The 17,219-nt window shown below is 35.6% G+C and overlaps 1 protein-coding gene across 2 annotated transcripts; it reads left to right on the plus strand.

The window, feature by feature from the left end:
- The first annotated feature begins 2,416 nt into the window (after positions 1–2,416).
- On the plus strand, positions 2,417–16,827 carry LOC131622466 (uncharacterized). Of its 2 annotated transcripts, XM_058893501.1 has the most exons (19): positions 2,417–2,671; positions 4,749–4,852; positions 5,769–5,855; positions 5,949–6,024; positions 6,107–6,181; positions 6,777–6,830; positions 7,901–7,960; positions 9,336–9,452; positions 10,955–11,049; positions 11,165–11,367; positions 13,023–13,120; positions 13,289–13,392; positions 13,472–13,637; positions 13,771–13,893; positions 14,086–14,168; positions 14,684–14,834; positions 15,517–15,543; positions 15,682–15,752; positions 15,881–16,827. In XM_058893501.1, the coding sequence occupies exons 1-19, from the start codon at positions 2,633–2,635 to the stop codon at positions 16,500–16,502; spliced, it is 2,355 nt and encodes a 784-aa protein (XP_058749484.1). In that variant the 5' UTR covers positions 2,417–2,632; the 3' UTR covers positions 16,503–16,827. The 2 variants fall into 2 exon arrangements, with proteins under 2 accessions (XP_058749484.1, XP_058749485.1); XM_058893502.1 differs by lacking the exons at positions 2,417–2,671; positions 4,749–4,852; positions 5,769–5,855 and having other exon boundaries at positions 5,985–6,024; positions 6,781–6,830.
- The last annotated feature ends 392 nt before the right edge of the window (positions 16,828–17,219 follow it).

Consider the following 17,219-nt stretch of genomic DNA (forward strand, 5'->3'; position numbering starts at 1 on the left):
GCTGCCTGTTGCCTTATATTGTTGCCTGGTTGCCTTATTAGTTTTGTTACCTAAAAATAGTCAAGTCCCTCGATTCCGAGGATACCCAAAGCAAGGTTGCCTTAAAGAATAAAAATTATCCAGTCCTTCGATGCTGCCTCGGAAAAATAAAGATGATTGTCCTATTGCTAAGATATCCTCGCATGATGCCTAAAAAGATTAATGACTATTCTATCATTCCCTTAGACTACCTGCCCTCTTTATGGCAGGGTCAGTCTTATGGCGAACGATTATTCTCGATGACCCTTAACATCCAATTGAAAGACTTCCTGCCCTCTCGTGGTGTGGATAGACCCTTTCGCCCGAAAAGCTAAAAGAACGATTTTTCAAACTTAGGGTCGGTTGTTTTTAATTGCTTGCTCAATTCAAATTCAAAATTCAAACTCTGTTTCCCACTAATTTTCAAATACTTTTCAAAAAGACTACACTTATTTACAAGCTAAAGTCCTTATTCGAATTTCTATTCACACCCTACTTTTCAAACAATTCAAACATTTTGAAAACAAAGTGAGCTAAGCAATTAAGAGCCCATGGATAACCATGGATGCAAAGGGTGCCTGACACCTTCCCTTTGCATAAATTACCCCCCGAACCCGTTTTCTTTTAAAAAGGTTTTTTCCTGTTCTTTTAGCCTTTCTGATCAATTTGGATAAAATAAAAGTCGATGGCGACTCATGCTTAACCGCGACATTTCGATAAAAGGTCAGTTCACCGTATTACACAAGGTCAAAACTGAAGAAAATAAATAAATAAGTAATTATCAAATAAAACTTACATCTCCATCCCATATACGTCTGGCTGCATGATCTGCATATCCAGCCAGAAGAGAAGCATCTACAGGCCCTCCTGGGTACCATACAGGCTTTGGCATAGGCACAGGCTTCAACATCGAATCATCCTCGTGCAGATCCGGAGGTGGCACGACGGAAGAAGAAGCGCCCCGACGACGTCTGCGGGAGGGTGGCAACTGTGAGGAACCCTCAGGATCATCCCGAGGCCTCCGTGGTGCAGTAGTAGAGGAGGAAGGAAATGGTGAAGGTTCGACTAGAGCGGGTGACATAGTAGGAATGACTCAGGCGGGTGAAGGAGTGGGCCCGGCTGAAGCGGTGATGAAAAAGGAATGGCTGGGACGGGTGTATCAGATGTCGTAGGTGCATCATGTGGAACAACTGCTCCATCAGTGACCTGAGATACTACACGCATCCGTTCTCGCCGGACGAATGCGTGCTGTGCGGTCCTCCCATGAATGTCCCTATCCGGGTTGTGGGCCATGATGTCTACATTATAATGCAAAAAAGCTCGAGTTAGATACTGCGTATTTATAAATAAACATCAAAATAAAAATAGAAAATTACTCTTCCGTAGATGCATCTACAGAAGTACCGTGTTTTCAAAACATTGGGTGCTTCCGTAGATGGATCTGCAGAATGTCCTAACGTACATCTCTTCCGTAGATGGATCTACGGAAGCCACTGAAACTCAAAAACGCAACAATGACGTCTGAGTACTGTTCCATCCATTACAAACTATATTTTTGTGGCTTGATCGTCCGTTTAAAACCTCAAACAACCCCTACATTGTCTCTAAACACTATTGCTAAACCTATCAATTCATTTCTACACCTAAATATCGAATTCTAATTCGATTTTATAAATACTCTAAAATTAATCGAAATATAAAAAACTTACCGGTTAAATAAATATAGGAACTTGATGGAAGCTGATACTTGAGTTGACAACGTCTTTCGAACTCGGGATAAAGAAATACCTCAATTTAAAATTTGAAGGTTAAGAGAGTTTGAGTTTGAAAATGTGAAGAATGAGGGAGAGGAAAGGTCTAGCGCGAGTTATAACGTCAAACCTTTCCGTAGATGCATCTACGGAAGTCTTCCGTAAGTGCATCTACGGAACAAAACAACGTTAGACAAAAAAAATTAACTTCTGAAGATGCATCCACAAAAACACGAGAACAATTTTGTCAATTCGATGGTGCGCCTCATACCGATGGGTGGGTTAAAAAATCTTAAAAAATTTTTGCAAAGTGTTCTTTATGAAAAGAACCGAAGAGAATATAATGTTAATTTAATAATATCTTCTATATTATCATGATTGACAAATGATGACTTTATTAGTTACACATCATTTCTATTTATTTATTTTTAAAATTTGTGCCAATTTTTGTCTTTGATTCAATAAACCGTGATAAAAAGTTCCACCAATAAAATAGTTGTAATAAATTAAATATCCATATTTCCTTTTGACGAAAATTAAATATTTATTTTGACTCATTGAAGAATATTAAAATTAAAAATCAGCATAATAATATATTTATAATTAATAACTTAAAATTGAGATAATATTATATGATATTTATTTATTATGCTGGTTGTAATGCTCTTGTACACTTGTATACGATCTTTCTCCCGCGATTGAAGGTTGTGTTCTTCTCTCTCTCGATTGGATCTCCCTGAGTCTCATCGTTCCCGATTCTAGGGTTTCCCATCCAATTGCAACATTTCCTTCAATTCGCTTCGTTTCTAGGGTTTCTCCGTTGCCAGATCCATTTTTTTCTTCTATTCAGATAATAATTCATCATGTTTTGGCGAATGGCTGGTTTGTCCACCGCGTCTCCGGTGAGTTCCACAATCTCAGGATTCTCTTCATTTTGTTACGTCCAAGCTGCTAGGATACTGAATTGTGTGTTTTCTGACGCAGTATTTACTAGGATTTGAATTTCCGCTTGGTTATAGGGAAAATGGTGAAAATGGAGTGTTGTTTTGTGTTTGATTTGCTCTGAAGTTAGCACAGTGTTATTTTCCCCTTGATTTTCAGATTAGGATTTTGTTAATTGGTGCTTGTACCTATCTGCTTGATTATACAGCGATAAGTTTTGGTATTATGGCTAGTTTGTAGTTACTGCTTTATCAAGTCGATGATAATTGATATATGCTTTTGAGATTTTTTTAATTTTTTAATTTTTATATTTATATGTACTATTGGACAGTGGTAGTTGAGATAAATAATGGTGGATAAGTGTACATAGATGATGAATGGAGCAGTGTGGAGGGTTTAGGATGCGTTTTTGTTTTTGGGTAAATGAATGGCAATGATAAGTGTGAAAGGCTTAGTGTTCTTGTTGTTTTTGGGTGGATAAATGGCAGTAGTACTAGTATGATCCACGTTGTTCACGGTTTTCTCTGGTGTATATAAATGAGGAGATTTGCTTTGTTAACTTTGATTTTAGCAATAATCTGTATGTTTTATTCCAGTATTAAAATTTGGTAATGGTATTTACTTTTCCGTTCTTGTTTCAAATTTTGGGAGGATATTTGGGTGATGGATATTTTGGGAGGATATAAGGACATGTTCAGGCCATATATTGTCCGATGTGGGACTCTTAACACACCCCCTCACGCTCAGGACTAGACAACTGGAGCGTGGAAATAAATGGCGGGTGGCCCGATAGCGGAAACCATAGAAGGTGGCCCACCAGATCTTAAACGAGGCTCTTGATACCATGTTAAGAAGTGTGGTTAGGCCTAACTCAACCCTACAAAACCGGCTTGTAGGGTGAGGATTGCCCCCACTTATAAGGACATGTTCAGGCCATATATTGTCCGATGTGAGACTCTTAACAGTTACTTTAGATGTTTTTTCCCTTCATTGATATTCAAAAGAGATTTGGAGGGTTTTCTTATTGACTCAATTATCTATGATTTCTATTTGGGAGGATTTATCACCCTCTGCCAGATGTGTTGTTGTAGTTCCTAACCTCAAAATTCCTACACTTGAATTAACACGCACTCCTACCCCTTGCATTTCTAACGTCTTATCTGATACTCCAAATATCATTAACTTGCTTTATTTCCCCCTTCCCATAGATTAGTAAATTACATGCAAACAAAATGTTCTATTGTAAAATTGAATTTATTAGAAAAAAGAGGGAAAATACTCTATTAAGAGGATATGAAATCCTCTGTAATAGAAAAGATGAAGCATATTTGAGAACCATAAAATTGTAAAAAGAATTCCCCTATCTGTCACTTGGGTGGTTAAGTTGTGCTTGAAAATCACATTTCCTTGTCCGCGAATGAAGTTTGGATGTTATTAGAGTAGACCGAATTCTATGTTAGTGTTGTCAAATAGCGAGGCTTTTGCATCGTGGATTTTGGTGAATGCGATATGAAAACCGCAACACTATCATCATTCCAGTATAGGACAGTAGTGGCCGCAATGCTAGTTTTGGCTAGCGGATGTAGCAGCAATAGTGGAAAAGGAGAACTTCAGACTTTTTAAAAATAATAAAACATTAGAGTCTGCATGTACGCATGACCTATTTTTGAAATAGGAAAAGTGAAGGGTCAGCGAGTATTACTCATATACTCACCGAAATAGGAAATATTTCAATATGTAAGATCATCGTTGCCTCTATTCCCTTTTTTATTTGTATGCAGCATGTATTTTCTATAATTGATTTATTTCTACTGCTATGATTATGAGACTTCCACTATTTTCACAGAACACTGCTGTTTTCACATAGGGAAGTTTTGGCATTTTGCTATTTTCCGCAACACGGGTTATATTTATTGATTGATGTTTCTTTGGGGGCTGTAATACCCTTATGTTTCTTTGATTTTAACTTTAATATGGAATTTAGATACCTCTTGGTGGGTTGATTTGACTGTTATTTGGTGTATAATTATCCTGCAGGTGGAGACCATTTTGGATAGGGAGAATTTCACTTTGGAGGAACTACTTGATGAGGATGAAATTATTCAAGAATGCAAGGCTCTTAATAGCCGGCTTATAAATTTGTAATGGTCTTCTTTTCCATCATCAGATTTATTTCTTATTAGAGACTACTGTTCTGTTCCTATGAAGGGAACTATAATATTATTCGTCAGACCTGTTTATTAAGTATTAACTGTCTCGAGGATAATTACTTTTGACCTCAACGTGTTGTTCTGGAATCAGGGGTGAGACCTAAGAATATTATAATCAAAATTAAGATACTTGCTTAAATCAATAAACGATCCCTTATATTTTAACAAATCAGACTTTTGCATCTACATCCTAATTGATTAGATTTGGGAACAAAGTTTAGATTTGAGTTTCCATTTTGTTGACTTGTGAGTCTCGCATAACTCAGAATGTTAGCAATTATATAAGTTTTGTTTGTCTGATTTAAGGACTTGGGAAACTGTCATCTGGTTTAACACTAAATATGTTCTGCTGATTGATAAATTATTGGAATGTCTAAACAGAAGGAAAACATGTATAGAAAACCTAGAGCCCATGTATTACAGTTTTTTAAACAAAATAATCACTTTTACAAGTTTTCATCTGCTTGTTACAAATTTTGAAAATATGAAAATTTGAAAGAAATCTAGGAAGTGCTTCAAATGAGAAGCTGTTTTGAGTAAGAACGTATTTCATAAAGATGCAAGTAAAATTCCATATTTTACTTACTAAAATATCCATGGATGCTTAGGTGGACTGTTCTTTCCGCCCTGTAGGAGGTTGTTGGTGGAAAAATGTAGTTTTCATGAAATAAACTCTGGAATATTTTTTTCTGCTGCTCGCATTTTAGTTACGTAGCTCTTTGGCTCGGATACCGACAGCATATTTTGTGTTTGGGATGACATTATTTCCTAATTTTGCTTATTGGCTGACTACATTAGTATTGTTTTTTATATCACACTTATTGCTGTTTTATTTGATCTATTGTAGTTTGTCTGGAAAATCACGAGTTGAACAATTGGTACGATACATTGTTGAAGAGGCTTCTGAGGATGCTGAAAAGAAGCGGACTTTTAAGTAGGTTGCTTGCACAAATTGGTGATTGATTTAAATTCCTGTTTTGCTGTGTTTTTACCGTGATGCATCTTAATTGTTATTGTTTTGTAACAGGTTTCCTTTTATTGCTTGTGAGATATTTACCTGTGAAGTTGATAGCATACTCAGAGCTCTGGTAGAAGATGAGGAAGTAAGATATAATAATTTCTTCTCTCAACTTTTTTTTACTGATATTACTCTTTGATGGAACTGACTGCATTACTTCTTGGCAGTCGATGAATTTGTTATTCTCCTTTTTGGAGCCAAATCACTCCCATTGTAACCTACTAGCTGGATATTTTAGCAAGGTACTTTTTTGTAAAAATCGTAATTTCACTGCATATTTGGTTATGGCTAGAATTAATTTTGATGTGGACAGTTGATATTGCCCATAAAAAACCCATCAACTCGAGACTTACTCATGCTTCCTGACAATATTACTTGAAGTGAAAACTTATCCTGCTTGACTTGGCCAATACTTACCCTGTGAAATCAGAACTCAAGTTCTTTTTAATTTTCTACCTTTTTACCTAATAACCACCAAAGTGAAACTGGTACCAACAATATATAACTGAAGAACAAATGAACTTTTATTGAATTGAAATGAAAATACATGGGACAAAAGACCATAGGTTGTCCGAGAGCCTGCCTTCTCCCTAACAACCATCAAACTGAAACAATTAACTCCTCAAACTTCTATTTCCCTACTTTATTTAAATAGGCACACCATGGGCAGTTACGACAAAAGTCAAACTGACAAAAACAGTTACTGACAAAACCAGCATAAATCTATGTAGTTACAAATCAATCAGATTGGTTAAAAATAGGCCCCACTCTTACTTTTATTTAGTTCTATTATAAATGATCCCTGCCCTTGTTTTTATTAAGTTTTTATGCTGCTAGGTAGTTGTATGCCTGTTGTTGCGCAAGACAGTTCCTTTCATGCAATATGTTCAAGTAAGTTCAAAAACATCTACACTTATTTTTTTCTCCATTCTGAAGCACCTTTATTTGCGATAGTATGTAGTCATCACATTGAAATAGAGTGTGTGAATTATCACTGCAGAGTGAAATGCATATTCTTTTACATAATGCTAACTAGATGGCCCAATGTTTGTTGTTGTCATTTCTGTGGATTATACCCGGATTATCATTTCCATTTTCTCAGTTGAGGTACATATGCCTTGAATTCGGTATTCCTTTTTTTTCGTCTTAGTGCAGACTCAAATGATGGGAGGTCCTTGAGTTGAGTCTCAGTAGTCCTTTTTTTTTTTTTATAGTGTAGACTCGGATAATGGGAGGTCTAAACATATGAAATAAAACAAGTCTTTTTCCCCTCTCAGAAGATAAGCTGGCCCAGACAAAAATGTGGAATTCAGTCTCCCTTTATTATTGGTCATTTTGGCAAGGATTGGGCGGTTTAGAACTTTAAGTTTTAGTTGTTGTTTGTTGGTATGAGTGGGCGTTTTTGATATATTTATCTGGTGTGTTGTTGGTGCACGAGTGGCCTATGCTTTACTATTACTCTCTTTGGACGTGGAGAGAAAATGGAAGGATAGAAAGGAAATGATAGAAAGATAAATGAAAAGAAAATAAATGAATTATTTATATTATTTGGATGGAAAATTGAAAAGTAGATATCCTTTCCTCTACTTTTTTTATTTGTTTGATGTGATATGGGCTGAAAAGGGTTATTTATACTAGGCATCCCTCACACTACAAGTCAATATTGTGGGATTGAGTTGGGTCTAATCCAAATCTGAAGATGGTATCAAAATCTATTCCAGAGCTGTTGGGCCACCCATTATTAGGCCACATTCTACACGTCCAACCCTGTGCAGGAGGGTGTGTTGAGAGTTCCACATTGGATATGATATGACCTAAAAGATTATGTTAACAGACTGATTTCATTGTAATCTATTTCATTGTAATCTATATTATATTAACAGACTGGTATATTTTTCTTGTTTATTTTGTATTTTGCTTTCATTGAGTTGCAATTATCAATTTTTTAAATGTTTATCCAGGCTCACCAGGAAATTGTGAAGAACCTAGTTGAGTTGATTGGGATTACATCTATCATGGAGGTTGGTTTTTGGAAACATTTATTTTTAGCTTATAGTATCATTTTACCTATATTCATTGTCAATAATGTGTGTTGGAATTATTATTTTTAAAAATTAAATAATTGTTTACTTCCATTGGTGACTGAGTTTTTGCTCCTCTTTGTATTCTCTTTTAATGTGAGTGCATGTGTGAGTGTGGTGCAACACAATCCAATATTACTCCTTCCCAGGGTCCCACCCCAGATACAGTCGATGGATTCTCTAGGGTAGTATTTCAGTGACTGATGCTAGATACTTTTAGCGGGAAGATAACTCAAGCACAATCAAATAAAAAATGTCCAGATGTTTACACTAAGAACTATTTATAGATCAACAAACCAATGGCATTAATAAGATAAGCCTGTTGTAATCTGGAAGAAGATATTCAAAAATAGAATAAAAATCTTAAATATCAAACATCAATAAACAATCTCTGATCAAACACGCACTGTAACATAGTCACCCACATTTAAAGATTGAGCAGCACAATGCACATTGACGCTAGCTTATAGTTGCACAGAGCTTTCATTTGAATCCGTCGGTAAATAATTTGGGAGCGAAAGACTTTAGAGTCTAAGGTTTTAAAAAAGGGGTAAAGGCACGGGAGCGATAGGCTGGCAAGGAGAAATAACCTTGCTTCTTTTATCTTTAGAAAATCACTTTCTTTTCTAGTAGGAGTATGTTCGACCCTCCTCTTGTATTTGAAGTCTATTAGAAAAAGATTACTCATTTCCTTCATTAAAGAGTTTATGATAAAAGCTATTTCTTCCTCATCCTGAACACGTCTGTTGGTTCAAGTGTCTAGTTTCCCTTTCCCTACCTTTGGCAACTCTATAAAAATTACGTAATTTGGTGCCTAAGGATTGATATAAACACTAAAGAATTAAAAGGTAATATTCACTTCATAAAATTTGATTGATACTTATATAGGATTCTTAGTATTATATAATTAATTCTAATAATAATGTTAATGTTATGATTAGTGAAATTTACACTACTTACAACATATATTAAGTATAGTTACAGCCCCTAACATATTCATTTCTAAAATAAACAGACTTTCCCATACCCCCCCTTTCAAGCTTTTCAACAGATGCTTTTCATTTCTTACTTGAATACAATTCGCTCAGAAATTGGGCTGCTCAACCTTTGGTGAGAATGTCTGCAAATTGTCCTTGTGAGGACATATATTATGGTGTACAAATCATGCCATCAAAAATGATTTATCTCAAATCCAAACCATAATTAATAGGAACTAAAAAACCCTCATTAAATAAAAAACTAGATATCTCCATGTACATCTATGTGTGTGCCTGCGTGCTGATTCTAATGGTGAGTTTTCTCTTCGACAAACCAGGTTTTGATTCGCTTGATTGGCGCAGATGAGCATATGTATGTAAATCATGTGGATGCAATGAAGTGGATTGAAGATACTGATGTGCTTGAGATGATTGTGGACAAGTTTAGCTCTTCAGTGAGTATTTTTATTTTTTTAGAATGTCTACAGGATTTGAGTATATTAATATTTATATTAAGTTCACATGTAATACTAAAAATAGAACAAGTATGTGAATATGCATTGATGCTATATAATTTTTATCTGCTGCTGCCTATTTTCAATACATACATTATAATGATATTAATAAATAATAACTGTTCTATTACTGAATGATTCAGTTATACTCTCGTCTGTTTTTGATTTCATTGATATATACTTCTATTCACGTGGTTAATTTCTAGTTTTAAAAGTTATGTGTGAGGAATAACTAGTTGACCAAGTCTGAATGAAGTAGAGACCAAGCAATGAATGCTTGAAAATAATTCTCAGAATTTAGGTTTGGCCCAACTCATCCCTATAAAATTGGCTTGTTGGGTGAGGATTGCCCCCAAGCATATCTCTAGGCAATGTGAGACTAAATCCACCCCTTCAAACCCAACACAATGAAGGTGTTGGGGGCTGTAATTAAGGCAAGTCAAATGTCACAATTAAGGCAACTTAGGACAGGCCGCAATTAAGGTGAAAATTCCAACACACCCTCTCACAGTTGGCCCTTGATGAGCCCGAAACGTGGACGATGCAAGAAGCCCAACAAGTGATCTAGGATAGGCTCTAATACCATCTCAGAACTTGGGCTGGGCCTAACTCATCCCTACAAAAAACCGGCCTGTAGGGTGAGGATTTTCCCCACTTATAAACACAACACATGCCATATCTCTAAGAAATGTGGGACTAAATCCACCCCTTCAAATCCAACACAATGAAGGTGTTGGGGGCTGCAACTAAGGCAAGCCAAATGCCACAATTAAGGCGATTTGGGACGGACCACAATTAAGGCGAAAATTCCAACAATAGTGGAAGTGCCAAACAGGATTATGAAAGCTTGTAGAAAATCCTTAGTTGAGAGCAAACAATCATGTAGATCAAATTTAAAATCATATATGTGATACACATCTCATAATCAGAGAACAGATGATTTTTTCATGAATATTAGTCATTTGAGTTTGGAACTATTCTTTAGATTAGTTTTAGTGATTTTAACAGTAGTGATGGTGGGAAAACTCATGGCGTAATATGCTATTTGATGTATTTTGTTGGATTAGAAATTGGAATGTTCGTGTACTGAGTACAGTTTGTTTTCCTTACTGCTGTAATGAGGTTGTGAAGATTTTTTTTTTTGTGGGAGGTGTGTGTGTGTGTGTCATGGTTTTGTCCTTAGCTTTCCAAGGTTATAGGATTTAATAACTGTATTGCACTGTTGAGCATATTCACTCATGTTGAACTTTTGTTTTTTCTACTGATGATATCTTATCAGTGTTACTTATACTACCACTTTCCTATGATAAAACTTCTCCTTTAAACCTACTCCAATCTATAAAGGCCAGAACATACATTGTGCATAACCAGATCCTCTTTATTGAGAAGGCCAGACCATACATTCACATTGACTGTACATTCCTTTGGTGTGTCTTGCATAGGATTCTCCAGAAGTGCATACTAATACAGCAGAAACTCTTTGTGCCATTACACGATTTGCTCCAGCGGGGCTCACTGCCAAAATTTCCAGTCCAAGGTAAAAACATTTATAGATTTTCTTGTTACCAATACAACGCTGCATTAGTTTCTCATAACTTGATGTTGATGCATTTATTCTCCGAGTGATAACTGATATCATATTCTATTTGCAGCTTTATAGGAAGATTATTCTGTCATGCTCTAGAAGTTTCTCGGCCAAAATCTGTTCTCGTTAACTCGTTATCTATATGCATATCTTTGCTAGACCCGAGAAGAATTTCTTTCGGAGCTTATCATTCCTATAACCGTCAAATGACTAACGAATCCACTGTTACTGCAAAGCCCGAGATTGTTGAAGGCATGCTAGAAAGCTTAGGTAAACTCCACCATCAACCATGACCTTCAAATAACCTGTTACTTTTTGGCCTGAAATTAGAAATAAACATTGGATTTAATTCATATACACTATCAATTTAAAGAGTTTCGACACTGTCAATCAGTCATAACCATCAGATCCTCAATAATATTGACTTTTATTTATCATAATACTTTTAAAGTCACACATATGAATGATTGTGATGTGCTGATACTGTAGAACTTTTTATGCTGTTAGTGTATGAAAATTAAACTCATTAACTTTTATCATTTGGTTAGTATTATCATGCATGGGCTCTATATAGCATATAAGTATGCCAGATGCATAATACGATGTGTATGATACTAATGTTGAGTTATTGATACACGGGCTTGGAGTTTTTCTATGAAGTCAAGGTATGAGACACGGCCTAAATAAGTTAGCACACACCCACACACATATGGGCACAATTATGTTGGATACAAAATTTTGTCAAGATACCACCAGTCTTGATACAAAATTTTCGGATGTATTTGAGAAATATCTAAGACGAGTAATAATTCTATCCGTAGTTAGCAATCCATAATAAGGATGCGTTTATTTAGGGAAGGTGATCCACTTTCACCATAAGGTTATTGAAAAAAAGGAAGAAAAACAGAGAAAATAAAATCATGTTGAGACAAACCAAAACTCATGCAAAATAAATAAGAGTCATTTAAATATATAATTAAGTATTTTATTCTTTCTCAAGTTATGCTTTTGAGGCATTGGACAGAATCACTAAAATTACCAACCTCAGTAGAATTGTCGTTATTCAATTGTTCTGCAGAGAGAGATATTATCTTCCTCATCCCCATTTCCCCAAAGCTTAGATAGTACTTTCATACCATCTCCATGACTGACATTTGAACAGACGTTTCACAAATAGCGTCATCCGAGTCATTACTAGTGTTATGCAGCAGCCCACATTGGCTAGCAGCTGCCATACCTGTCCACACATGCCCTGATTCATATAATTGATGACTGGACTAGGGTGCTTGTTATTAGGATTAGGTACATGCTCCAATGAAACCTTGGTTTTCGTTGCCATCTGACATTGACTTGCATAATCACTCACAACAACTAAACTGTTGTTAGAATCCTCAACAATCAAGTCATGAATATGGTTATCACACTTTCTGGGAGGGATGTAGGGGCTAATACGTTCTATATTAAGGCAAGGAAACTTACCAAGAGTTTCATGACTGCTTTGAATTGTAGCTTCAACATATCCCTTAGGAGCAGGTTCATTTACAATTGGCACTTGGCAATGTTTTAAGGTCTAAAACATGGAACATACCTGCTACATTGATCTCTGAATTACCAATTCCTTTTAAGAGCCTTTCCCTTATTTGAATTTTGAGGAAGTATTTGAGAAGTATTGAGTAGCAGGTTTTCATTTTTTACATGATTGCTTAGACAGACGACCTATGCAAATATATTATGCCCTCTTGGGTTGAAGATGGTTCTAATATGTGCACAATTGCTGATTATAGAAGCATATCTGAGCAGCTTGACATTATGTAATTAGGGAGGATAGTTTTGTCAATGAACAATATGCTGTTTAACTCGCATTTTCATATGCATCTTTATATTGGTTTAATCTCTGAGTAATTATAAAGATGTTTCTTCTGCAGGTGATCTACTAAAGCTTTTAGACGTTTCTTCAGCTGAAAATTTTTTGCCTACTACTTATGGCAAGTTACAACCACCTCTTGGAAAACATCGTTTGAAGGTTAACAAATTAATCGGGATTTTCTGCATTTGACTATTTAATTCTATTGACAATTGGTTGTCGAGTTTTGAATGTTTTTTGTCATAACAGTTATAATTTACTTTCATAACTGTTGGAAATTTATATTGCAGCACTTCTGTTGTATTTACTGAACATTGGTTATTTCAGATTGTAGAGTTTATATCAGTCTTATTAACTATTGGTAGCGAAGCTGCTGAGGAGAAATTGATTGATCTTGGAGCAGTACAAAGAATTATAAACTTGTTCTTCGAGTACGTTCAACATTTCTGTTATCATCTTGTGCTGAAGTAATTTGATCTCGTGCCTTGATACACTATTTGAATGTCATAGGTATCCTTACAATAACTTTCTGCATCACCACGTGGAAAACATTATAATATCATGCTTGGAGAGCAAGAGATCTTCTCTTCAGGAACATATTCTCCGTGATTGTGATTTTGTTGGGAAAATTATTCGAGCAGAAAAGCTATTAACATTAGAAGCCGGTACAAATAAGGTCAAGATCCCTTCCACTCTCCCGAAAAATAAAATTGTAACCGCATGAGTGAAATAATGACTCAACTTCCCTAGTATTTTATTATGATATATATTTTAATTTAAAATTATTTTTTGCAAAATATTTTATGCAGCCGACATCACCAGCTGAGGATAAATCACCACCTAGGATAGGGATCATAGGTCACTTGACCCGGATATCTAACAAACTCATCCAGTTAGGGAATAACAACAGTGTGATTCAGGAGCATCTGCAGGTCTATTACGATTCTGTGATGACTTATTACTGTTTAAACTCAAACTGCTATACTGCTATTTATTATCTGTCGATCAATTTTGTTCTCTTCCCTAATCCCGATAGTTGCCATCTGTTTCAATATTTTATAGAAAATTCATGTTAGAAAACTGTGTAGTCATGAAGCTCATTTTCAGACTTTTAAAATCTACAGGGAATTAGTGAATGGACAGATTGGTACATGAATGTTTTATCAAACCGGAATGCTGTGGAAAATGTATCTCAGTGGGCATGTGGGTATGTGGTATTTCTTGACCTGCATCTTTTTCTATCGCATGGTTGATCACTTGGTCTCTGTCTGCACTATCTGAATGAGCTTAAAAATTAAAAATAGATATTCCTTCTGAATTGCATCATGCATTAAATTTTTTTTTGGTGAGCATATATTTAGAGTTATCACTATAGTAAAAAGTTATCCTCATTTCTTGAGCCAAAAAATAAACATGATGCAATTGATATAACCTTCAAACTATGTCTTGATCTTCTCCAATTGATACTAATATTTTCTATTAGAAACGAAGACTGTTTGCCCACACAACCATATGATAAATTGGGCTCCAAAGCATCTAATAGTGGTTTTTCAAGAAAAAATTGTATGTGTCTGTATTAAGATTGTCTAGGTTTTTAAATTTTGAGGCAGCTTCATTGTTGTTTGTTACTGGGCATCTTCTGTATTGGTCATAAAACTCAGAACACTGTTTCTTATGCGCTTTTAAAGATTCTTCTGATTATTTAAAATTATGATCTTATAGGAGACCGACAGCATTGCATGACAGAAATAGGGATAGTGACGAGGATGATTTCCAGGATCGGGATTATGACGTGGCAGCCTTGGCAAATAACTTAAGTCAGGCCTTCCGTTATGACATTTATAATAATGATAATGATGAAGACATGGACGAGGTACAATAATTTTTGTGAAGCAGCTCTGTATCTGCAGCTGTATGGTATTTTAAAATATCAATGTTTTACGGATCTGGATGGAAAAACTGAGACATTTGTAAATTCTCATTGGGATTTATACGAGTATTAGTTTTCCAGTCTCAGTTGGAATTGATTCTTGATGTGTCCTAGCAGTCACTGACTGTAAAAGCTCTTGATAATTTTCTTCATAATAACCAAAAAAAAAAATACTTAACTGAAAAGGGAGTGGCTCAGTCTGAATTGAAAAAGACATAAAAAAGTAATAGTTTTAATAGTAGAGAGGAAAATAACTAGTTTTTCCAGTGTTCGGGAATTTGCTTGGCTTCAACGTCCTTTTATAGGAATGATGTTATTATCCACAATTGACACAATCGGTTCTCAAATTCTATTGCCACAGCTGCTACATTTTATGCCAAATTTCTGGTGAAAGTTGTGCAACAACAAACGGCCTATTTGATCTTTTATGTGTAGCTTAGGAGTTTAATTATTATATTGAAATATAAATTCCTGCTGGTGACCTACATTTTAATTGTGTTGATTCTTCGACTATGGCCTTTTTCTTTAATTTTTGTTTGGTTTGGTACTGTTGTTTATAATGATTTGGTGACATTAATCGATGTGTTCATAAGCTCTGGATTTATGATTTATATTTGTGTTTCAGGTTCACTCTCTTGAACGTGACGATGAGGTATACTTTTATTTCCCCTTCAAATATTGCTAATTTCAAATTACTACATTCTCATGTTTATCTCTATCACATATGATCTTTAGGTGAGATTGTTTCGTTGATAATTGTAAAACATTTGATATAATATATATCTGGCAGGATGTTTATTTTGATGATGAATCTGCGGAGGTTGTTATATCTTCTTTGCGGTTAGGAGATGACCATGAAAGGTAAATATTATGTACCTTTGTTGATCATTCTCGTGTCAGTCAAGTTTACTTCAAAGTAAACTGTCATACCTGGTATCCTATTTTTTACCTGACATATAACCTTATTTTTTGCCTTGGTATAAGAGCAGTGGATCTCTCTTCACAAATTCCAACTGGTTTGCTTTTGAGGAGGATAGAGATCAAGTAGCCAAGGAAAGGTCAACTGGCTCTCTTGCTTCTCCATCACCTAAGGCTGAGGAGGATGTTAAAAATGCCAGTGGAGACGTGGCTGCTAGTGAAGATGAAGATTTGGCTGATACTGCAACTTCTTCTCCAGAAACAGAACCTGAACCAGAACTGAAATTAGAACCTGTTGGAACTGATAAACCCGTCGAGTGGGTTGAATGGAGGGAGTCTTTAGATGCCAGTGACCCTTCAGAGGTTCTTCCCAATGGAGAACTTGAGTCAGAATCAGGGAACAATGATCTTAATGCTCCCGACTCTTCATCTCCGGCATCCAACGTTGCATTAACGAAGGATGAGCAGATCGATGCTGCACCATTAGCATCACTGGATGAAAACCTCAGTATCCCTGATCCAACTCAAACAGAAAGTGAAATTCCAACTCCGTCTGCGTCTAGTTCTATAGATGAGGCAACGGCTGAAGTTGAAGAAGACAGTAACAAGGATGAGGCAACGGCTGAAGTTGAAGGAGACAGTAACAAGGATACGACAGATGACAGTAAAGGTATTGAAGAAATGAGTAGCTAATGTAAATTCCTCTGAATTGGCTTGGGTGATTATGCAAAATTAACCAGGTGGGAAGATAAAATTTGGAGTCTGGCTCGGCAAGAGTATTTAGTACCTCTTTGCACGCTGCTATATTTTTTATAGGAATAATATTGATTCTTTTATTCCCGCCTACTTCTGAAGCTAGAAATCCAATGCCTGATGATGTTTTAGCTCATGCTGTTTAGGTGCTACTGAATTCTTCACCTGTTCATATCAATATTTAGCTCGCCCAATTAGGTGCTACTGAATATTCTCGTTTTTACTGTTTAATTATTCATGTTCATACAAGTACGTCTTTTCTAAATTTTTTAGCATGCAAATGATTATTTTGTCCGGCATATTAGATCTCTCAAACTGACCTGATATGATTTTATTTAATCATGCTGAAAGGAGAGTAATAACTAAAGTATGGCGAGGTGGCATGTTATGTAACTAAGTTTTCAGATATTGTAACTAGAGATTATAGAGTACAGCGAGGTGGTAATGGCATGTTACTCAAGTCATAACGGAAAGTAAAAATATGCATTATAATTATTTAGTGTATGAAGGACATGCGAATAAATATTTATTGAAAGATGAAGCAAGTTTTCCAAAGAAGTTGAGTTATGCTCTCTTAGGAGAAGTTGTGATTTCAGAGATCTCGAGCTCAATGGTTGATAGACTGTGATAGGAATACCACGAATATCATCTAAAAAC

The sequence above is a fragment of the Vicia villosa genome, unplaced genomic scaffold, assembly GCF_029867415.1.
Source record: "Vicia villosa cultivar HV-30 ecotype Madison, WI unplaced genomic scaffold, Vvil1.0 ctg.000030F_1_1, whole genome shotgun sequence".
In the NCBI taxonomy this organism is placed as follows: Eukaryota; Viridiplantae; Streptophyta; class Magnoliopsida; order Fabales; family Fabaceae; genus Vicia; species Vicia villosa.

Bases quoted from the DNA above. Each gene is read 5' to 3' on its own strand.
- LOC131622466 (XM_058893501.1), top strand. From the start codon at position 2,633: ATGTTTTGGCGAATGGCTGGTTTGTCCACCGCGTCTCCG. The intron at 13,121-13,288 runs GTTAACAAATTA...TGGTTATTTCAG, and splicing joins TTGGAAAACATCGTTTGAAG to ATTGTAGAGTTTATATCAGT. The intron at 15,753-15,880 runs GTAAATATTATG...GTATAAGAGCAG, and splicing joins TTAGGAGATGACCATGAAAG to TGGATCTCTCTTCACAAATT.